This window comes from Betta splendens, chromosome 1 (assembly GCF_900634795.4).
Source record: "Betta splendens chromosome 1, fBetSpl5.4, whole genome shotgun sequence".
Lineage (NCBI taxonomy): Eukaryota > Metazoa > Chordata > Actinopteri > Anabantiformes > Osphronemidae > Betta > Betta splendens.
Window position 1 is genome coordinate 16,153,101 of NC_040881.3, and position 24,367 is coordinate 16,177,467.

A 24,367-nucleotide genomic window follows, 5' to 3' on the forward strand; every position below is an offset into this window, starting at 1 on the left:
TGTCTTTGACGCTCTTTATTTACGCTTCTTCATCATCAGACACCGTGAAAACTACAACAATAGAATGAAATATATGCTTTGAACATGTACACGACAAATTGCATCGACAACATTAAGCCACAATTACCGTGTGCGCCTCTGGGATCGTGCGCAGAATTACCAGCAGTTAGCGTCTCTCCTTTGCCCTCATGCTACTGACCCACAATGCTCCTCGCAAACTCCCGCCAGTGACCCGTACATCAAAATAAAGGCTTGGACATACTTTCAAAATAAGAACATTTTGTTTCAGGAAATAATTTAAATTAAATATGTCTCTGTGACACTTACAGAGTCTCCCTCATCCATGATGCCTGATGTGTGTAGTGGATGTCTGTTGTTACTGTTGTGTACTGTCTTTGTCTTTGCTTATTAATTATGTTGCCTTAGGTGAAACATTGTTATCTCCTAGGCTGTGTTAGTTCACCGTACCCTCATATTTCTATGTGCTCTGCTGTAGTGTTCAGTGTCCAACATCTTAACTAGTAGGAGGAAACCCAAAATGTGCAGTCCTCAAATGAGGATGCAGGGACTCTAGAGGTTAGGACACACATGTTGATGATTTCTATTAATCGATTGTTACAATTCAGCAATCTAGCACAGGGGTTTCAAGCCAGTAACCTTTGTGCCGGTCCAATGCCCAGATAAATGGAGAGGGTTGGATCAGGATGGGCATCCGGCATAAAACTTGCCAAAAGCAACCATGCGAATTGTCCACTTTCATATTGGATGAACATTGAATGCCACAGATGCTGTTAACCTACAGGGTGTCGGTGGAAATTGGACTGGTCAAAGAAGGAGAAGGATTTGTGGACAGAGAGAGAAGAGGAAAGGCAGGATAGATCTGAGAATAGGGACACTTAAAGTTGGCACAATGAAAGAGAAAGCCAGTGATCTGGCAGACGTGATGGAGAGAAGGAAGGTAGATGTACTGTGTGTGCAGGAGATGACGTGGAAGCACAGCAAAGCACGGAGTGGATGAGGATACAAACTGTTCTACCATGGTGTAGATAGGACGAGAAAAGGGGTAGGAGTGATCCTGAAGGGCAAGTTTGTGAACAGTGTTCTAGAGGTGAAAAGAGTCTAAGAAAGGGTGATGAGCCTGAAGCTAGAAATCGAAGGGGTGATGGTGAATGTAGTCAGTGGGTACCCTCCGCAAATAGCTGGAGAAGAAGCTGAGGGGAACAGAGGTGATGAGGAGGTGTTGGGAAGGTTTGGTGTAAAGTGTCACAGTTTTTGGTCCTGCTCCTTGTTATATTTTGCAGTCCTTCCTTTCGGTAATGTCTGTCCTTTCTCTGGTTTTATTTTGAAGGACTCACGGTCACGTCTTGGTTTCACTTCCACTTTTACAGTATGTTGAAAGGACTTCCTGCTAAACGTCATATCACAGCTGTTCCCTGCCAGTACTGGTTCTCATTACTCACACCTGCAGCTCATCTGTAATCAGGTCACCTAGCATTTAAGCACCACCTCTCACCCCAGTACCTTGCCAGATTGTTAGATCGTGTTTGCTGCACCAGCCTGCCCAGCTCCATGTTTACTCCGCTGGGAAGACTTCCTGCACTCGTGCGGTCCGCCGTCTCATGCCCCCGTTCTCGCCACAGAATCACAGACAGTACCAGTCCAGTCGTGTCCCGCTCAGGTTCCAGCCCAGTCGTGCTCTGCTCAGTTTCCAGCCCAGCCGTGCTCTGCTCAGTTTCCAGCCCCAGTTCAGTCATGCTCTGTTCAGGCTCCCACCCCAGTTCAGTCGTGCTCCGTTCAGGCTTCCGCCCCAGTTCAGTCGTGCTCCGTTCAGGCTCCAGCCCCAGTTCAGTCGTGCTCCGTTCAGGCTCCAGCCCCAGTTCAGTCGTGCTCCGTTCAGGCTCCAGCCCCAGTTCAGTCGTGCTCCGTTCAGGCTCCAGCCCCAGTTCAGTCGTGCTCCGTTCAGGCTCCAGTCAAATCACGTCACGCTCAGGCTCCAGCCCGGTCACGTTGTGCTCCTGTCAAATCACGTCATGCTCAGGCTCCAGCCCGGTCACGTTGTGCTCCTGTCAAATCACGTCATGCTCACGCTCCAGCCCGGTCACGTTGTGCTCCTGTCAAATCACGTCACGCTCACGCTGAACCCGGCTGTAGCCCAGTCGGGTTCAGCGCCCGTCCCGTCAAGCTCGAAGGTCGTAAGCAGCCCTGCCGGCTCCAGAGAGGAGACCGCAAGCAGCCCTGCCAACCTGGTAGCAGTGACCGTCCCTGTCCCTGTCGGTCCTAGGGAGGCGGTCATGTTACCCACCGCTGGTCCAGGTGAGACCAGTCTGGTCCTTGTCGGGCCTGACTCGGTCATTCCAGCTACAGTTCCCATCGGCCCCACCGAGGGCGCCGTTCTAGTTCCCGTCGGCTTCACCGAGGACGCCGTTCTAGTTCCTGTCGGCTCCACCCTCCTCCCGGAGAAGGTCGTCCCAGCTTCGGTTCCTGCCGACCTCCCGGAGAAGGTCGTCCCAGCTTCGGTTCCTGCCGACCTCCCGGAGTAGGTCGCCCTACCATCGGTTCCTGGTGGCCCGGAGCCAGCCGCTTCAGTCTCTTTCCAGTCTCTTTTCGTCTCGAGGCAGGTTCTGGGTGGTCAGGAAGAGCTTCCACTTGACTGGGAAACTACAGCAGAGGTTATCAGGGAAACAGGTAGGAAGAGGCTGGGTGAAAATGATAGGGAAAGAAGGGAGGAAGATGTGGATGCTGTGGAGCAGGAAATAGCAGAGATTAGAAAGGATGAGGTGAGGAAGGCCCTGAAAAGGATGAAGAGTGGAAAGGCTGTTGTTGCTGATGACGTACCTGTGTCTAGGAGAGACAGCAGGGAGTTTCTAACCAGTTTGTTCAACAGGACTACACCAAGGGTCAGCTTTTGTTTGCTATGCTGATGGACAGGCTGACGAGGTCAGACAGGAATCTCCCTGGACAATGATGTTTGATCTGCAGTGAAAGTAGAGAGCAGGGGGAGGAACAGCTGAAGAGGTGGAGGTTTGCTCTGGAAGGAAGAGGCATGAAAGTCAGTGATACATGTGTCTAAACGAGAAGGAGCGAAGTAGAACAGTGAGGCTACAGAGGCTGAGGTCAAGGACGTGCAGGAGTTTAACAGTTCAGTGTGATGATGAGTGTGGAAAAGAGGTGAAGAGGTGAGTTGGAGCAAAGCAGGTGAAGGAAAGTGTCAGAAGTGTTGTGTGACAGAAGAGTGTCAGCAAGACTCAAAGGACAGGTGTAAAGACAGTGACACCAGCTCTTTTCTGTGGGTTACAGATGATAGCAGTGAGAAAGAGACAGGAGGCAGAGAGGGAGGCAGCAGAGATGAAGATGCTGAGGTTCTCCTTAGGAGTGACCGAGGTAGGACAGGATCAGGAAAGAGTTAATCAGAGGGACGGCTCATGTTGCCTGTGTTAGCAACAAAGTCAGAGAGGCCGGAATGAGATGGCTTGGACATGTGCAGAGGAGGGAGAGTGAATATATTGGTAGAATTTTACAGATGGATGGAGATGGACGAATGGATAACTAAAGGGGAGATATATGGATGTGCTAACTGACTCACTGGTGTGAGTGTAGAAAATGCCCAGGATATAGATTGATGGAAAAGGATGATTCGCTGTGAAAAGCCAAAAGAGAAGTAGCAGTAGTAGATTCAGCAATAGTACGTTTGCTATTACTATTCACTTTATTTCAGGCTTTTACAGATTTGTAAGTGAAAAACTTTTCAATTTATATATCTGTATTTGTATACGTGTAAATTGTTGAACTTAAGTATAACTGTTTATTTTACAGTATTGATAATGTGTAAAAATTAAAGGCAAAGGGCAAACTATAGGTTAATTAAAAAAACAACATATACAGTATGTCTTCATGCTGATTCTAAACTGATTTACACAAATAACTACATTCAAAGAAGTGAAATAAAACCAGCTATATACTGTATACAGATTGGACTATACTATATGTTGCGTCATAGAACTGGAACTGGAACGCATAAGGTAATGTTTAGACGTGCACAGTGCTCATTTCTTATTGTCATTGCAGTAAACGTCATTACAGTAGATGTCTTCAGTTGTGTTGAAGTTTTCATACATCAAGTCCTGCTCAGCTCCACCTGCATCATAACGGGAGCAGCTGTTCTGCTGTTTGGACTTCCTCTGCTTTGAGGACACGACCACGTCTTGATTTTCATAAATCTAAATAGAATCAGAATAATGAGTCAACTGGTTTCTTCAAGTATTCCACAGTGTTGGTAAAGCAAATTGCACGACCAACTGAAGTGTGAACTTGATGATTCAACCACCATCTCTAATAAGACGTCAGGGTATGGCTTCATTGAATGTACATAACTCTAAGTGGAGCTGAGCTGCTAACATGATTTTCATGTTTTCAATATATACAGTAGGTTTTCTTACATCAGATTCACTGATCTCTCCAGCCTTGTGTTGTTGTTGTGTTGTTTCCACGTTGGCTCCAGTTGCTGAAAACAGAACAGTAAAGGTTTGTTTCCTCCATATTTTCAGTTTGAGCATTGTTTTGTTTCTGTTGATACATTTGTACCTTTTCCTTTGTGACATTTGTGTTTACACACCATGACCATCACAAATATCAGAACAAACACCAGCACAGCAGGTACAATGAAAACCACAACGTTAAAGGCAGCAACATCTGAAAGAGAGAGAGTAAAATCATCCTTCCTGTTAACAGACGTTAGCAGCAGACTCCTCATATATCTGCTCTCTCACACCTGCTTCACCTTCACTCAGAAGCAGAAGGAAACCAGTTATCAGACCTGGGGCATCACTGCATTTGGTGGATTTGTGATGCGTTTGAAATAATACTAAATACTAGGATACAATTCTTCTAGTTTATTACATGTGTACACTGGGACCAGTTATGTAAACACTGATTTCACGGACTAACAATATTTGTACACACACAGGATAACGTAACAACAAACATTACAGGCAGCGGTTGTAGCTCAGATCACAAATTTAGCTCAGATAAAACCAAAACATTGATGGGATTTTACCTACTGACAGTTGGATGTTGGTGTAGTTTCCAAAGCTCCAGTGTGAGTCTGAGCCACACCAGTACGTCCCAGAATCACCTGCTGCCAGCTCTGAGACCATCACCAAGAAAGAGCTGGTAGAAACATTATCCAGCAGAGTGAACCTGGTGTCAGTCATCATGTCTGTGCAGTTCCTGTGGTGGTCTCCCTTACAGAGGAACTTCCTGTTTGCCCCATGTTGTGGTGGATAGGGACACTGCATAGTTATTGGATGTCCCATAGAGCTTCTTAGTTTGTTTGACTTCACACAGCACCACTCTGTCAGACACAAGGAGGTTGGAGCAAAAGTATGTAAAATAAGATAAGATACATTATTGATTCCTTTGCATTTTTCCCAGTCCCCCATGGTGGAGCAGTGGGTTGCCACATACTGTATGGCGACCCCTGGGGACCTAGTGTGAAGTGTCCGGGTGGGATTAAACCACCAACCGCCACAGTGTATTAACACTTCAGGTCACAGTTACTTTGAAGAAAAAACAGTGCTAGGATTTTTTCCTCTGCTCATTGGATGGGCGTAGTGGCACGCATTGTTCATGCACCAACGTCTGCCTCAAAATGTTAAGCTACAGCTTTACTAACCTTGTGATTGGACACTCAACACTTGAGCTGATAAACAGGCTTTCTAAACCTAATTGTAAGTATTACTGCTACTTATCACTACCAACATCAATAATGTGTGAATATGGAAATTGTGGTGTTGTATGTCATGACTTTTATTAAGTAGTATGGGATATGTATAACAATGCATATATGTATGTATATGATATGTATATGTATGAGTATGTGCACATACCTGTACACTATTATTGGTATTAGTATTAATCTCCAAGGTAAACCACAGTACAACAGTTGTTTAGTTATGAATGTGTTAGCCTAAGGTACATCCCTGCTTATTTATTTGCTTGGTTCCCCCCCCCCCCCCCCCCCCCCCCCCCCCCACACACCCTAAAGCAGAAACTTAACCTGTCCACCAACACAGCAACATCACACATATTTTGGATTAGCTAAATAAACAATTAAATAAACCATAAATCAAGAAGAGTATATATATATTTTATATATACCCCTCTTGTTAAAGCAAAGCTGTCCATCACAATATGGCATTCAGAGTAAGATATGTGAATGTTGACAGCTTGTCATCAGTCAGTGTGAAGCGTGTGTCTTGTTTCTTGGTGGAGGAGACTACTGCCTGCTGCAGACATGTGGACGGACGGTTTCCTCTGCACATGTACTTGAGGTTGTTCTGGTACCGAGACTCATATGAACAAGTGAAGGACACAGAACCTCCCTCAGAACTTTGGAATTTGGTGGAATTGTCACAGCAGGTGTTTCCTGGATTTACGTAAAAAAAAAAAAGTTCTTTAAATCTCAATGTGTGAAAAATAATATTCTACACATTGTCTGAAATTGAATATATTTCCAACATTTGAGCTCTAAAAGAGTCAATATGTTTTAAACAACATGTAACTGCTGAATGTTTTTCAATGCCCTTGGTGCTGCTAAACTTTGACACTGTCACCTCTCACCTTTGACCTCCAGATCAACAGCAGAGAAAACATCAAGGCCTGTGTTTGTGTGGACTCCACAAAGATACGACCCAGAATCCTGTTGGGTCAGACTGGTGATGTTCACTGTGAATGTTGACAGCTTGTCATCAGTCAGTGTGAAGCGTGTGTCTTGTTTCTTGATGGAGGAGACTACTGCCTGCTGCAGACATGTGGACGGACGGTTTCCTCTGCACATGTACTTCAGGTTGTTCTGGTACCGAGACTCATATGAACAAGTGAAGGACACAGAACCTCCCTCAGAACTTGGGACTTTGGTGGAATTGTCACAGCAGGTGTCTATTAAACAGTTCAGGACAGTAGTATTTATTTAGTGAGATTTCTGGGTTAAAACCACCAATAACAATATTACAAAAAATAAATATGCTAGAAGTCAAAATGTCAAAAAAGAGCAAAATAGCAATTAATATATTATATATATATATATATATATATATGTGTGTGTGTGTGTGTGTGTGTGTGTGTGTGTGTGTGTGTGTGTGTGTGTGTGTGTACATATATATATATATATATATATATATATATATATATATATATATATAAAAAACTCTCTCTCTCTCTCTCTCTCTCTATATATATATATATAAATATATATATATATATATATATATGTGTGTGTGTGTGTGTAGAAACAAATGCAGAAATACCCACAGACAATATTTTAGTTAACCTAAATGACTTCATATTCATAAATAATCTGAAATCACACAAAATAATATTAAAAACAGTAATGAAAAAATGACTTGAGAACAGTGTTGAAACTCAACATTCAGTTTCATCACATTGTAAATATACTATGAAGACTTTGTCTTAATTATAACATTACTTGAATGTATGATGTATTTACCTTTCACCACCTGCAGCCTGACTTCAGCAGGGTAGAAATCTTCTAGTATTCCACTTATTGTCACTCCACACCAGTATTTTCCAGCATCACTATACTGAAGATTAGAGATGGTGGTTGTGAAAACCTTCTTGTTTATATCGTCGCTGATAGTGAATCTGTTCTTCTTTGCTTCTGTCGTTGTGATGAGAACATCATTACTGCCACAGTCGTTTCTGCACAGGTACTTCTCATAATCCTCATATCCTGCATCATAAGAGCAGGAGACTTTGGCTTCTCTCCCTTCATATCCAAACACATGGATCAACGGTCTTTTGCTGCTCACAAAACAGGGAGAAGCTACAAAAATAAAACAGCAGGAGTTGTTACAACAGAGCAGAAAAGTGAGCATTCTGACAAAGTGTCCTTATGTATTGTTTTAATTTGCTTTACTTGTAATTTAAACTTACCGATGAGGAAGAAGAGCAGCATTTGAAGGCGCTGCATCGTCATGTTCTTGGAGGAAATACAACATTCACCAGACTGTTTTCTAACACAGAAATGTTCCACCCACAACCTCTGTCAAAACTCTTCACTTTCACTTCTGCATTTTAATCTGTTTTATTTTTTTGTTTTAATAAAATGTAAAAATATAAACATATAAATGTATTAATTTGTGTTTGTAGTGCAGTGTTGTGCTCAGCTGTGTTTTTCACACACTGCATGTGACCCTTTGGGGTCTGTAGGCCTGTTTTTTAGGCTGTGAAGTTTGCTAAGCTGCTGTTTGCCTCCTGACAGGTGTGTTGCTAAAGTTTATTCATCCATCTTCTATTCCACTTAATCCTGTACGTGGGGTTGCAGGGGAGCTGGAGCCTATCCCAGCTGGAGAGGCAGGGTCCACCCTGGACAGGTTGCCAGTCCATCGCAGGGCAACACAGAGACATACAACCATTCACACACACTCTCACACCTACGGGCAATGGAGAGAGGCCATTCAACCTAATGCACGTCTTTGGACTGTGGGAAGAAGCCGGAGAACCCGGAGAGAACCCACGCAAACACAGGGAGAACGTGCAAAGTCCACACAGAAAGGCACCAGGGCCGCCTCTGGGAATCGAACCCAGAACCTACAGTACTTGCTGTGAGGCGACCCACCGCACCGCCGTGCCGCCCCCAATGAATTCCACTGAGTATAGAATCAATAACAGAAATAACAGCAACAACGAATGAAATACACTGATACAATTCTGTAATGTGAAGTACAACCCACTATCATGTAACTACCTGTAAAAGTTCCCACACGGGATGCTAATATTGCTCATGCTGGTGGAAGATGCTCAGTTTATGTGGAGGAAGGAGATGTTGCGGTTCGATGGCGCCACCTCGTGACTGATAGTAGGTTGACTCATTATTTCAGTGGAAGTCACTTTCATAACTTGAGATTATATTTCTCTTTCCTAATTTAAACATGATTCCTGTTTTTATTTTTTCTCACCATGTAAAGATTTTATGGAGCTCAATCTGTTCCATCTTCTTTTGGCTGCTGCTGTTTTGTCACCAGATGGTCCAGAGCCTCAAATGTTCCAAGAGCATTTATTTATGAATGTCGTGTATTTTCTTCAACCACGGCAGAGGTTTCACAAGAACTCAACTTCGAAGTTTAAATCAATAGCATACAGGTTTATTATATGACAAATTAAAGATAGCGATAACAAATTAACAAAGATAACGATTACAAAAGAGTAATAGCAAGAGAGGCAGAGACCGAATTCACCTCAATTCAATGGACAGATAAATGTCCATTAAAGCTAAAGCCAATTAACCTAATTAACCCTATTAGTAAAACTATGCAATTTAAACCACCTGTTTTACCTCACGCCCAAATTAGTTTAGAGGACTGCCTTTTCAGGTGAATCCGGTCCCCCACCTTAAAACAACACAAAAAACATACATCATGTGGTACAAACTTTTGTTATATTGTGTCAGATTAATTCAGATACATAGTGGCAAACAATACTACACGCACCACAGCATACATTTGTCATTTTTCTGGTTACAAGAACATTAATGCAGTACATGAACAATGTGAATACATGAACAATGTGGATAATCTGTGGCACGTTACAGAACAGAAGTGTGCCTTTAACTGTGTGTGGAGTATATGTGCATAGATAGATGTGGTGCATATCAGGCCGTCTCCAGTCTTCCTCTCTGTCCTCACGCTGATGGGGTGGCACCGTCCTCATCCGCCTCCTCGTCCTCCCCGTCCTCGGGCCCGATATGGATCCAGTCAGGAACTGAAAAGAGGTCACCTCCCTCACTACTTATGCTACCCTGACTTCTCTTTACTCTCTCTGTTTGATAACAGCCATCTGCATCGTCTGCTTGGTTACTGCTCTAAGCGCTAACGATCTCAAGCACGAAATGCAACAACAGAAGATGAGTCCTAGGACAACTACTACTACAGTAATCATTACCCCCAATTTAATCAGCCCCTGTTTCCAGCCCCCAGCCATATTTTCCAGCCAATTGCTTCTGTAAATCAGAATGTTGATGACAGAGCACAGTCTGACAAGGAAGGCTAATTACTTGTGGGGAAGCCCAACCCTCAGCTGAAATAGCTATTTTTAGAAACAACTCATCCTCACTCACCCAAATGTTTTTGTTCTCTGTAGGTCTAAACTTTGCTTGTTTAGATTGCACAATCATTTGACCTAAATGTTTTGGCCCGTACTCCGGATTCACTAAAAGTGTAACGTGGGGCATGCTATTTTTTATTTTGAACTCTTGATCTAAATAATCCCCTTTCTCTACCGTCATCGCAGCTCCCTGCCTCCCTAAGACGATAGACGCAGACTGGATCGGAATTTTTTCTGGCTGTTTCTTGATCCAGTCATCTGGTTGCGCTTCAAATTCTGTTTTGAAATACAGTACTGGAGTGTGCAGTGAGGAGGACACGCCGGTCGAGAAGCTTCTGGCATGTTGGCTCCGATGAAGTCCATCCACATTTCAGCAGAGTTCATGAATGTCTCATCTATATTTCCGAGCCAATACACCATTTCTTCATATTTTCTCATAGTCATCTGATGGTGTACAGTGTCCACAATCACTCCATCCGACGTGCATAGGATAGTGCAGCCTAGTTTACACAGGGTCTCTCGTCCCAGTAAATTCACAGGAGTCTGGTCCGATATTAATACTGGCAGTTTCACTGTTCTTCCCTGGAACTGTAGAGGAACCGGGCTCGATCGTGGAATCAGTTGCTTTGTCTCTGAGAATCCAACGATCCATACATACTGTCCAGATCTTGGGAGGTGATCAGCATCAGCGTTGCTAACACAAGTGTAAGCAGCTCCGGAATCAGCCATCATGTTAATAGGTTTACCAGCTACCTGTACCGGCACCAAAGGCTCTTCATCAGGGCTTGAAACATGTTAGTGGCAACTGACACTCCCCTCCCGGATTCCCCTGATCCTCAGGGCATCCCTAGTAGCCAGCAGGGGGACCCCGCCATGGACTGGTGGGTCCCATCTGCCTCCCTGTGGGTTCTGGCCAGACATGGCCTGTATCCATTCAAAGCAAAATCGCCTTATGTGTCCAACTTTTCCACAATAGTAACACTTTACTGCATTTCCACGTCTCTCCTCCGTTCCTCTGCCTCTGCCAGCCATGCCCCCTCCTCTCATCCTGGATGGGCCTCCTCCCTCCGTCTGGCTGGACATAGATCACTTGGGGCTGGACAGCCGCTGGGGCCGTCCCTGGGGGTGGGGGTGCGTGTTGGACCACAGCTTGTATTTTCTTTTTCCCTTCTGTGAGCTGCTGCTGGGTCAGCTTTCTCACTGCCTGCTCGTCCTGCTGCTTCTGACGGAGCACAGCAGAGCGAACTTTGGTCACAGCATCTATCACGTGATCTGTGAATTGTTCAAAGGGCATGGAGTAGAGTCCCACTGCATCACCCAGCTTGATCTGTGCAGGGAGTGGCAGCCCGTCAACAATCCTCTTTCTCAGAGCCTGCCTATGGAAAATGTCCTCATCAGGCTTCCCACCTGTTTGTCTTATCCATTCTTTACGTGTGAGGTGAACATAGGCTTGTGGGCTCTCATCATCTTTTATTGGCACTGCCACAATGCTGTCAGGCTGGATTCTGGTTGGATAGCGCAGTCTCAGGGTTGTCCACAGCGCGTTGCGATGTCTGTTGAATAGTTCTCCATCGTGTGCCTGGGTTCCAGCATACGATTTCCTGTTTCCCCAGCACTTTTCCCAGGAGGGCTTTGAGGTCACCCATAGCCAGGATAGTGGCGATGGTCTCTTCTTCGAAGGCTGCAATCCATTTCCCTGCACCATCATGCAGACAGGGCAGTCTTTGTACCAGCCCCTCCAGATCCATGGTTGGCCAGGGCACATACTGCAGATTTGCACCTTTGGCCAGCAGGGGGTATTCTGATGCTTCCTCCACCACTTCTGACGACACTGGCTGTCCCTGGGAGCTGAGTGTGATGATTCCATTCATCTTTCCATGCTCTTCCTCCACCTCACTCCCAGGAGCAAACGCTGCAGCCACACTCACTCGTTTCTTCATCCCTGGCTGCTTGGGCTTGGCCCCCTCCTTCAAATAGCGGGGGGTCGACCCTCTCGCTTTCCCCAGTCGCACTCTCTCCGTCACATTCCTCTTCGGCCTCGCTGCTGTCCTCTGCACACTCTGATTGTTTGATGTCCTGCATTACTTTATCATGCAATCCACTAATGCGGCGAGTGTCTTTCCCTGCAAGCTGCGCTGCTTTTGCATATGTGGCGGGCAGCTCCTCTAGGTCATCTAGCTCTATCTCTCTTTCCCTGACCTTTTTTAACTCCTCAACCGGGTAGATGCTTTTACCTGATCTGCCAGATCTAAGCGAGTAGTCCCCCAACAGTCTTATTTCCCGAACAGGCATCTGTGCAGCATAAGGAGGGGGTTTCCCTCCCTTCTTCATCTCTTTTTTCTTTAGCTCAAGCTGCTTTTTCACATGCTCCACTGTTTTCTCCCCCAACATCTTGGCCTGGTCAGTAAATAGTTTTAGCATTGCAGTCTCTCGCTCTCGTTTTTGCGCGCTTGGCAGATTTATCTTTTATTTTGTAATTTTTTATTAACACTCCCATCTCTGCACACTGATCTCGGTCGAATGTTACATCGGATGGCCAGGGTGACGTGGCTTTACGCATTCTCTTATTCCACTTTTTGGAATATTTCTGGATCTCCGCTACTAGGAGGGGATACTTTTTCCCCAATATCGCAACTGAAGATGTGTCTTTTTGTGTAGCCATGGTTCCTATTTATGGTATGAATGTATGTACCGTATTTTCCGCACGATTAGGCGCACCTAAACGCCTTCAATCGTTTCAAAAGCTGATCATGCGCCTAATAATACAATGCGTCTTGTATATGGCCCAGTATTAAAACGCATACAGGTCTCAGTTACGGTAAGCAGCCGCGACTCGATTTTCCCCCGTAATAGTGCGCAGTGCATGCTGGGATACCGGGAAACTGGCGTTTCATTTCCATTTTAATATTTTTGTAAATACCCTGAAATGGCTCCTACCAAAAGACACGCGTACAACGCTGAGTTTAAACTCAAGGCGATAAGCCACGCACAAGAACACGGCAATAGAGCAGCAGCGAGAGAATTTAATATCAATGAATCAATGGCGAGGAAGTGGAGGAAGTATGAGGATGAGCTCCGCCAAGTAAAGAAGACAACACAGAGTTTCCGCGGGAACAAAGCGAGATGGCCACAGTTAGAGGACAAAGTTGAACAGTGGGTTGCTGAACAAAGAGCAGCAAGCAGAAGTGTTAGTACAGTCACAATTCGTATGAAGGCAATAGCGCTAGCTCGCGAACATAACATCAGTGAATTCAGAGGCGGTCCTTCTTGGTGCTTCCGTTTTATGAAACGACGTCATCTCTCCATCCGTACGCGCACTACTGTGTCACAACAACTACCAGCTGATTATCAGGAAAAGTTGGCCACTTTCCGCACATACTGCAGAAACAAGATAACTGAAAAAAGATCCAGCCAGAGCATATCATCAATATGGACGAGGTTCCACTCACCTTCGATATCCCTGTAAACCGCACTGTGGATAAAACAGGAGCACGTACGGTGAATATTCGCACCACAGGGAATGAGAAAACGTCCTTCACTGTAGTTCTCGCCTGCCAGGCTAATGGCCACAAACTTCCACCCATGGTTATTTTCAAGAGGAAGACCTTGCCGAAAGAAAACTTTCCAGCTGGCATTGTCATAAAAGCTAACTCGAAGGGATGGATGGATGAAGAAAAGATGAGTGAGTGGTTGAGAGAAATTTATGTGAAGAGACCGGGTGGTTTTTTTCACACAGCTCCGTCCCTATTGATCTATGACTCCATGCGCGCACATATCACCGAGCATGTCAAAAAACAAGTGAAGCACACTAATTCAGTGCTCGCCGTCATTCCGGGTGGATTAACAAAAGAACTCCAGCCGCTCGATGTTGGCGTCAACAGAGCATTCAAAGCTCGACTGCGAACTGCGTGGGAGCAGTGGATGACCGAAGGCGAACACACGTTCACCAAGACGGGGAGACAGCGCCGGACGACATATGCTAATATCTGCAAGTGGATAGTAAATGCCTGGGCTGGTATATCAGTCACAACTGTGGTCCGAGCTTTTAGGAAGGCAGGAATTGTCACCGAACTGCCAGACAACAGCAGCGACACTGACTCGGTTAATGATGACTTTGATAAGACGGAGCCAGGCGTTTTGGATGCCGCAATAGCCCAGCTGTTCAATTCGGACACGGAAGAAGAAGTTTTCGAGGGATTTTAGATAAGGAACTGAGAAAGTGAGCTTTACGTTTACAGAGTTATTATTGTTCTTGTTGCTTGTTGCTTTGTTGTTTTGTTTTCTTGTTAATAAAGTTTGACTGACCTATCTGACTGCTAATCATTAGATGCATAACGCATCCATCAGTCAGGCACACACGAGGCACACCACAGGACCAAAATATTTTAAGTATATTTATTGAAATCACAAATTGGCGCTAATCGTTGATAAGCACAAGATTTATTTGCACTTAATTAATTAAAAACGAGTAAAACGCAGGAAAAGTGAAATGCGCTCCACTTCTGCTAAGACGCTGTCACCTGTTTGGTTCAGCGCTGTTGTGTCTGTGTGAACACAGATCCTTTCTGCAGTGAGGATGTCACACTCTCTCTCTCTCTGTGCGTGACTAGCGTTCTATTGTCAGGAAATATCACAGAGTGTGGCATCGTTTCATACAGCGATGATCTTTGTAAGAGTCAAAATCTCTGCGGAAACAGCCCAAGCAGCTAAAGCTCTAAGTTACAGTGTGATCGTTATTTTAACACTGTGATTTCCAGCGGAATTATTTCTTACATATCGTGTTAAGGAATATAAGTTAAGATTTATCTGAGAGCCAGATGCAGTCGTCAAAAGAGCCACATGTGACTCGCGAGCCATAAGTCCCCGACCCCTGATCTAATGGATGCGTTATGCATCTAATGGATGCATAACGCACCGTAACTCCAGCCTCTACTTTAGCGCCTTATGCGAAGCGTTTTATTAAAGGTGCGCCTTATGATGCGATGCGCCTTATATATGTAAAAATAATTAAAATACGTCATTTATTGAAGGTGCGCCTTTTGATGCGGTGCGTCTTTTCGTGCGCAAAATACGGTATGTGTATGTATGTATGGGTTCGGGATATATGTGATGCTTATATGTCAAACAAACAAGAAAAGAATTTTTTTTTTGAAGTTTAAATGCTGTCCGTAACAATAATAATAGTGACAAAACTAATGCTTTATTACAGTCGGCCTACTATGTGTCTATAGTTCTCCAATGCACACTCACACACACACACACGTGAGCCTAATGCTCTGACCAGTACGACACACATGCTGAGCCTAGTGCTCTGAGCAGGAAAACACATACACACACACTCTCTCTTGGGAGCGTAAACAACAGAAGAGGCCCACAGCTGACGCCTCCACACCCAATTCAGAGACCGCGCCTCTACTCCCCCCTTTTTTATTATTTTAATAAACAAAGCAGCCGCGTCTTCACACACCGTGACCAGCTTGACCACTCCCAACCACAGTGCGGACACGTCGTCACAAAAAATGCACTAAAATACTCAGATTACGTCAAAATGATTATAAAAGTACAAAGAAAAGTAAACATGATATAGGACAATAAAGTATTAAGCTACTACAAAATTAAAACTTTGTCGCCACCTGGCACCAAGCCAACGGCTCCCCCCAACTATCTGAAAACACACACGTATGAGGAGCGGGGATCTGTCTCTAGTCACACACACACACTCACTCCCCCGCCCTCCTGCTCTCTTTCCCTCTCTCCCTCACACACACACACACTCCCTCTGCACCAGAGTAGTAGAGGAGCCGCTGTCAACCCAGCCTACTCAAATTTAAATCAGCGTCAAGCAACTATTACGCCGTTTAACCTCACATACGTATATACACAAATACACACTTGATTAAACTTCATACACTATTGCCAGCACACTTCATATGCATATCACAGAAAGTGCTTTTACCGGTTTCCCTATGTCTCTCAGGCCTCACAACTCATGAGAAAATCTACACTTGGATTGATCAGTCCCAAGCTTAATGTAGGTCTCCTCATACACACACAAACCTACAGTGCCTAAAACCAAAATTTGATTGAATGTGTAGCACAAGGTCACACTCTATTCCCTAATTCACTGAGGCCGCACCGTAACCTGACGCTTGTTACTCACCCCCCCCTGTAAATTTAGTGTACGCTTTTAAAATGGCATAATATAGCTCCTACCCTATGAAAGAGTAAATAGTGAGTGTCCAGTCCAGTGAAAAATGTGCATATATTTTGCCACTTCAGCGTTGTTGGGCCGAAGCCATCTGCATCAGTTATGGTACTTACACAGCCTTTATATATGCTTTAACCAAATACAGACTTCAAAGCCCTTAATATTAGAGTGTCCAATCCGCGTCTGCCTTAAGTCAACATTTAAGTCAACGTCTAGAGGTCAATAGGCCATGTCATTTTTTCCCCCAATAAAAGCACAGCACAGCACACAAATAAAGCAGTTGGTTAGTTATATTTATATACAGCAAATTATACAAGCAAATTCTCCACTGACTCTCTCTGCTAATTCCCAAACAGATAGTTTCCTAGAAATAGCCGAATCAGAATTTAGAAATTTCTAATATAACCAACATTTGCCCACACTGCCCCCAACACAGAGAATCGTCATGTAAGAGCTTAAGCGCATCTCACCTGTGGCCACCAGTGACGAGTCGTCTCGGGCTGAGTGCAGTCAGGCACCTGTCGGCTCCAGACCCGGCTGTTTCCTGCCTGCTTGGAATTTCTGTTGTGTATTTTCTTCAACCCAGCAGAGGTTTCACAAGAACTCAACTTTGTATCGTTTAAATCAATAGCATACAGGTCTATTATATGACAAATTAAATCAATCAGATAATGATTACAAAAGAGTAATAGCAAGAGAGGCAGAGACCGAATTCACCTGCTTGTTCCTCTGCAGAGAGAACTGAGAGGTCGGAAAAGGTCAGCTGTGTGCTACCAGCGGACCCTCTGCGAAGCGCTCTGAAAACCCCAGCCTGTGAAGGCCTGCTTTTAACCACCACCTAAAATCTTTCCACATGTCCAAATAAGGACGTGTAGATGTTTTTCTCGGCTACTCGGAAAGTCCTGGCGCTGGGCCGTGTTATCTGTCCGGCTCCCAGATCCATCTGGCCCAGCCTCAACCTCCCAGTTCCTTTCCCAGGTCGGCGTGACATTTTGAATATTTCCTTAGGAACAGCAACATTGTTAGGCAACAGATTCTGCGAAGACAGATTCTGCGAACCCAGTTTAAGCAAACTCTTTAACCCAGTCACTGAGGACACACGAACCCATCTACTCTCTGTACTTCTCTCATAAGCAATAATCAATTTTACTACATGAAAAATAAAAAAACGCTTCCATAAACACACTACAATATCTACTTTGCCCCTGTAATAGTTTGAACACTACGAAATCAACTAGGATTGAAAAACAACACACAGACACAGCAACAGATAGTATAGTATCCTGACAGTGCAGAGAACGTTGGGCATTGTGCAGAGCCACAATGTTCTTCTTCTGGGCCCCAATCTGCTCCAAGGTCTTCACACACAGGGACAGTGTTGAAACCAGTTAATATGTGTCTGTCTATCTGCCTAACAGCCTGTCCCAGGCTGTCTGCAAGCTTCATCTCCAGCTGAGCCTTGGCCTCCACCAGCTCCACACAGCGCTGACTGAGAGCCTGGTCCACGCTGGAGCACTGGAAGGTCAGATCCTTGGTGGTGTCCTGCAGCAGCTGTTCCACCAACAGCCTGGGACAAACACACAGCCTGATTACATCCACCACAGTGACACTGGGGTCAGGAGCGTCCTTCATGGCCATCAGACCTGAGGCTGCTGGTGGCCTGCTCCTCCTGCAGGGCCTTGTTCAGGTTGTCCTGAGTGAACTTTGTCCATGCTGAGCGGTTGCACACCCTGCAGCAGAGCAGAAGGCAGCAAGTGTGAGAAGCAGAAGTCAGAGGACTCACTTTCAGTCAGAGGGCTGTAGATTCACACACTCACTGCTCCTGCAGGGCGCCTGAGCTCGGGTGGTGCTTTGTGTCTGGGCTCATGTTGTTGTGTCTTCCACAGTGGTCGTCCAGGTTGTAGGCCTGGTACTTATCAGACCAGTCTGACTCTAGCATCTGCTTAGCCTCTCTGTTCATCCTGACACACACATGGAACCATATAACATCTTCTGAGTGAGACACATGTCAGGGCAATTTAACTTTTCACGCACAATCACTCACTTGATCTGAGTGACAACCTGAGCTGTAGTTCTCTTCAGGAGAGCCTGGACACTTCTGATCAAATCCACTTCCTGTGAAACACACACCCCTGGACATTTTACTCTATTTTACACTGTTTGCACTATGAGATGCTCGAAGGCTGCAAAGTACTTTTAATAATAGCAAGAAAACCAAGTAATCACAGGCTGTACTAGATGCCTGGAATGAATAATAATAATGACAAGCTTAATGTCTTATAATAGCACATACTTTTTACATGTGGCTAATAAGACAGTTACACAGAGAGAGGGCCATTCCATAATCTTCCCCATTTCACATCACATCAAAAGAATCTACTGTCACAATCTATTTGAGTTTTGCATAGGTTGTCAAATTCAATAATTCTAATTTGCAATATTTTACTCCGCAAGAGGATAAACGAGTTCTTGAACTACTACTATAGCAAATGTCCCATATTAATTGATTCATTGACCCGTTCTAATCAGATTATTTCAGATTATAACATTAGATTACTGATCAGTACAATACAGTAGGCACCTGACAGGTCTGTGAACTGCACTGCAGCATGTTTTCACAGTCATTAACTGTAAATAGAAGTTTTAAACATGTTGAACAATGATGTGCAGAAGTGTCGGTGCCAGTAATACAGGAAATAGACTAGAACAGACATGTTCAGAAGAGGATAAAGTGTTGATTGTGTCAAATTTTATTTTTTTAAGTTTTATTGTCTCTTGTGGGGCAGTTAACCTACTGGGTGAAGTTGGAGAGGGTGGCGGAGAGGGGGGAGCAGGGGTGGTTAAAGTCGAGATGAGAATCAGGGAACGTTTCAGACTTAGGTTTTCTTACATCAGATTCACTGATCACTTCCTCCACATCTCCAGCCAAGTGTTGTTGTTGTTGTTGTCTTGTTTCACCATGTCTGTACAGTCCAGTACAGTACTGAGGAACTTCCTGTTTGTCACGATCACATGGAAGAGGACCCAAATGCACAGCACAGACAGGACGTGATCTTGAGTGGCCAAGACGAGGTCACACGAATCAAAACTTGGTACATGATTGGACAGACACAGGAAAATAACCCAGAACAGAAGCAGGGCAAAGGGACGACAGTGGGAGGGTTACAACAAAAAAGGCAAGGCAACAAACTAAATACAAGAGTACATAAGGTAAGTCCAAGAGCAATACAAAATCCAAATACTCCCTCAATGAGAGTGGAAGCAAGGAGAGTCTTCGCCCAGCAGCCGCTGGGCCGAAATGGCACACTCAGTGTCCAAGAGCCAGGCTGGAGCCCAAGGCGTTTAAGCAAGATGCCTGTAGTGGCCCAACACGAGTGACAACGACTACCTACCTGTGCTATCATTGTGGCAGAGGACGGCGTCCTCCAGGCAGGGAGCCGCCCCAGAGACAGGGCAGTCAAGGTGGCCGACGGCGTAGGAGGCAGAGATTACAAAGAGCCCGAACCAGAGACGAGGGCAGGCGTGGAGCCCGAACCAGAGACGAGGGCAGACGTGGAGCCCGAACCACAGACGGGAGCAAACGAAGCGCAAGAGGCAGGACCAGAGACGAGGCAGACATGACATCTCCGAGCCCCTGGAGACGGAGGTCAGCGCAGCCTCCCCTGGACCACCAGGGGTGAAAGCAAACGTGCTCCTGCCAAGAGGATCAAGTATCTAGAGCGAGCTAGAAAGGCCAAACAAAATTCAAAACTTGGTACATGACACTTACAAGATGAAGTAAACAGGAACTTAGCAAAATAAAATAGGAAACTGCAAACAGGCAAAGATACTGGTGACAATAATGCTGAGGCATGACAATGTTGTTGTGGCTAAAGACACTGCTCATACAGTATGTGCAGTGCCACAGAGCCTCTTTGACTTTACACAGCACCACTCTGTCAGACAAAAGGAGGTTTGAACAAAAGTACATAATAACACTTCAGGTCACAGATGCTTTGGAATACTGGAGATTAAGGAATGAAAAAATGATGAGACAACTGTGACATCTCACCTTTGACCTTAAGGTTGGGTCAGACTGGTGATGTTCACTGTGAATATTGACAGCTTGTCATCAGTCAGTGTGAAGTAGTGATGTGTCGTTCTGGAACGATTTGTTCAATATGAACTAATCTTTTATATGACTCAGGTGGAATGAGTCCTCTCAGGAAACGACTCGTTCAGTACGTGCAGTACCGTCTCTTGCCACATGGCAACAACTGCTTAAAGGTCCGGGCATATGCAAAATTCACTTTTTGGACATTCTGGTATGTTTATTAGACTCCCTGGGTCACATTAAGACACTCCTGGGGCCCGTTTCAAGAAGGAGGTTTAACAAACTCTGAGTTAAAACGAAACTCTGAGTTGATTTACTCTGAGTTTGCAAACCTGGAGTTTTCGGTTCCAGAACAGCTGAAAAGAGTTGGTTTAAGCAACTCTGAGTTGTCTGACTCAGAGTTAAGCGCGTGCACCGCGACGATACAAAGCCCTGATCAATGGAGTGAAGATATTACGAGTCACCATGGCAACAGGACAACAAATGGATATGTTACGTCAAGCATATAGCGACTACGAGCCTATAATCCGTAGAAAAGGCAACACGGCTGCAGCGGCGAGAGAAAGAATTAGCTTGGAAGAAAATAGCTCCTCGAGTCAATGCGTAAGTTTACATTTTAATCATACAGCGTAACTAATTACTAAATAATTTTAGTATTGTTGTTATATTTCACTCGTAAAGTAAGGACTTTTTCACTTATCTAAGGCGTTACTTCAGTAATTGCATGAAATACCGACGTTTGTATGAATTAAAAGTGCAGTGTTATGTCTATGCATTTTTAAAATTTCTGTTGTGGTTGATGTGGGATTTGTAAAGTAATGATAATTCAATAATCCAATACGTTTTATGGAGAGCAATTATTACATTAATCTAATTAGGTTTTTAAAAGTTACCCAAAACACGTAATAATATAAGAAATTAATTTCAGTTTTTATGTAGGCGCAATCCTGCAGACATAAAGGAACGTGGCTAAAAATGGAATGTAAAAACATAATTTAAACAGGTATAAGGCACCATCATGTCATGGGTGTAGACTACCTGACTTTACAATATTTGATATATTAAATAACTAAATAGCATGCAGAGTATAGAAGTGCAGCAGCATTTTCAACATGGCTGTAATGTTTTCACACAGTTAAACATTTGACTTCTACTCAGCCAACAGAAAGAAGGCAGAGGCTAGAACAACTGGTGGAGGACCTGCACCTCGCAGGAGGAGGTCAGTCACATTTGCTGCACAGATGCACACGGTTCAGTGATGTTCAGTAAATGCCAGAGTTCAATTCTGTAAGTGTAATGAAGAACATGTCATGTCAAGATGTCATGTAACTCTAAATCTTCTGTATTTTAAGTTACCGGTTATTGAGTTGTATAAACTAAATCTCAAGGAAATGTTATACTTGTATCACAAGATTGAGAAGCCAGATCTAGAAATTGAAATTCCCAAACACAAGCTGGAGATGAGTGTATAGTTAAAGGTGAATTGCATGAATTATTGGAAGAATTCTAAAATCTAACAATTGCCTTTGTATTTGTAGGAAATGAAAAAAAACAAATAAATTATGATTTACATCTATTCAGTTTCTTTTATTGGTGGTGGTGGGGATGGTTGATTAAGACATTAAAGCAAATCTGTCCATCCACTCTGCAGATTACTGTAATGGAAGGAGTCTCCTCAGGGTCTTGTATTTGTAGGGCAGGGTGTTGCTCCCCTCTAATAATTGCAATAATGTGGAGAACAACACATGTCACATTAATGTCACAGGCCTCTCAGGTGTTTCCCTGAGGTGACGTAGACACTGAAGACGTGCTTTCAACAGGCCTATGGTCATTTCCACCCGGGCTCTTGTTCTGCAGGGCCACATTAAAGCGCTGCTGGGGGCCTGCTTCAGGTTCTGGGTCAGGCGTCAGTAGTGTGCGCCTTCATGGGTAACCCCTATCTCCAGCAGAAAGCTGTCAATCTCTCCTAGAAGAAAGTTCACATTACTTTAGTGCTGCATAGAAGTGTTCCTCTGAGTGTGAGTGCATGCATTGAAATAAGTGTATAGGACATACATGTACTTACCACAATGCAGCCTGTTACTTAGGGTTGACTCACTATATATTCATGAGTTCACGTTTATGATATGTGCAACATCACATATGATCTTGGTGATGTAAACAATGTAATGACAGTTACAGTGACCATTAGAAAGAGTAGTCAGTGTACCTGCACATTTATCAGTTTATTTCAGATCACAGCAAGATATTATTAACTGATCATCATTTTTCAGATTAGCCTCAATGAAAAAAATTAATTACCACATACCTGCAATCCTGTGAAACTCCTCTTTAATGGCTTTAAGGAGTTTGTTTCAAGGAAAGCGCTTGAGGTCGATTTTTTCTACATACAGTGGCTTCTCTAATGTGCTCAGCATCTCCAATGTTATAAAGAAAACTACCGTTTGCAAAAAAAAAAAAAAACATAACGCAACGCAAAGAATCTTTTCGGATGTAAAAGCACGGCCACGATGGGTGATGTGTTTGACGTATGGGTGAATAAGATTATTAATGTATGTATGGAGTCTCGATAAAAACAGTACCGCTAAAATAAATATGCACGGCGATATGACAGAAAATTAACTTGTGGCGTTAAAATCCTCTCGCGGCGTAAATTCAACGTCGTGTGAATTAATACAGAGTCTTCATCTACAGCATCCTCTAGAAACGGACATTTTGGTCTCTGCACGAAGGAAACAGGTGAAATCTATGAATGAACTGAAAGATTAAACGAGGTATTTAAACACTGTTCACTTTAAAAAGGGGCGGAGACCGAAGGAAACTCTGGGTTTCCCGAATAAAACCTGCTCGCGACCAGGTTAGGTTCACAGAGTAAGTTGCCATAGTAACTGACTCTGAGTTTCGGTTACCTCGCTTCTTGAAACGGGCTTAAACTTACCCCGCTTTACGGGTTTAAGTAACCCCGCTTTCTGAAACGAAAACTCTGAGTTTTCCTCATTTCGGGGTTAACAAACTCAGAGTTTCCACAAAACCACCTTCTTGAAACGGGCCCCTGGTGTGTTAGAAGTACGCCCCCTATTTATTTCACACTTTTGAGAGTTTATCCAATCAGGTTCAAGAACCATCGTTTCAAATTTGGCGGACTGAATACGTTTGCATTCGCTTGAGCAATCACAGAACCAGCTTCGCCCGCCCCCAGACAAACCTGGACCCCTAAATGTACCTGAAACATTTCGTTTCAGTCCCTCCAGTCACAGACAAAAGAAGAAGAAGTCACTCACTGCGCAGTCTACCATAGGAGGTGGCGCTAATGCACCTTTCAGTTGGTTGCCACCCGCCATTTACAGAACAAAAAGAAAAAGAAGTCACTAAGGTTGTAGAAGCGCCCACTTGCTGCTTCCCCAAACGTAAGTACATGCTTGATACTTATTTGATGTATGTACTCCAGAGGTTTCTCTGTTAATAATGTAGCTTCCCTCCTGTGTAAGGAATGTTAATTGCTGAAACCGTTGAATGTAACAGCTACAGCGACAGAGAGAGACAGTGTTGCAAGGTGTTGACACACAATTTGGATGAGTCCAAGCCTCTCCAGCATTTGTCCGGTTCGAATCGTGTGATATATGGTACTGAGGTCATTCACTCAGCTCACATTATAGCTGCTAGCGGGATAGTAGCGCAGCTTTAGCGGCTAGGGTTAGCGGCTAGTGCTAGTAAATTGTGAGAGTCAGCTGTGTTTCTAATTACTACCGAGCCTGTCGTATGTATGTTGTAGCCCGAATAGACCCGTGAATTTGGGTTATTGCAAGTTCTTTCTAAGTCTAACATGTGTGTTGTTGCTTATCTAGTCAGCTACTTTAGCTGTAAACGTGACGTGTGTTTTTTTTTATAGAGGCTGACGCATGCCAGCTATCGACATGCGAGGAGGTTGCTTCTCAAACTGACACGCG

At 44.3% G+C, this 24,367-nt stretch overlaps 1 protein-coding gene across 11 annotated transcripts; it reads right to left on the bottom strand.

Moving 5' to 3' along the window:
- LOC114853671 (polymeric immunoglobulin receptor-like) lies at nucleotides 1-17,499 on the bottom strand. Of its 11 annotated transcripts, none has more exons than XM_055512194.1 (10): nucleotides 16,798-17,499; nucleotides 7,951-8,030; nucleotides 7,505-7,747; nucleotides 6,619-6,936; nucleotides 5,054-5,350; nucleotides 4,582-4,689; nucleotides 4,437-4,501; nucleotides 4,114-4,217; nucleotides 3,584-3,637; nucleotides 1-3,028 (listed from the first exon to the last, which is right to left on the bottom strand). In XM_055512194.1, exons 2-10 carry the CDS (start codon nucleotides 7,991-7,993, stop codon nucleotides 2,899-2,901), a joined length of 1,362 nt encoding a protein of 453 aa, XP_055368169.1. In that variant the 5' UTR covers nucleotides 7,994-8,030; nucleotides 16,798-17,499; the 3' UTR covers nucleotides 1-2,898. The 11 variants fall into 11 exon arrangements, 9 of the variants coding, with proteins under 9 accessions (XP_055368169.1, XP_055368167.1, XP_055368162.1 ...); XM_055512192.1 differs by having other exon boundaries at nucleotides 7,951-7,996; nucleotides 16,798-17,496; XM_055512187.1 differs by having other exon boundaries at nucleotides 7,505-7,840; nucleotides 16,798-17,294.
- Between the last annotated feature and the right edge of the window lie 6,868 nt (nucleotides 17,500-24,367).

What these genes read in the sequence shown, in the direction of transcription:
- LOC114853671 (XM_055512184.1), bottom strand. Translation starts at nt 7,892, where the DNA reads ATGCTCACTTTTCTGCTCTGTTGTAACAACTCCTGCTGTTTTATTTTT. An exon ending in CAAATGTCACAAAGGAAAAG is followed by an intron (nt 4,502 to 4,581) that starts GTACAAATGTAT and finishes TTCTGTTTTCAG; the next exon opens with CAACTGGAGCCAACGTGGAA. An exon ending in GGAGCTGAGCAGGACTTGAT is followed by an intron (nt 3,638 to 4,113) that starts GTATGAAAACTT and finishes GGCTTTTCACAG; the next exon opens with CGAATCATCCTTTTCCATCA.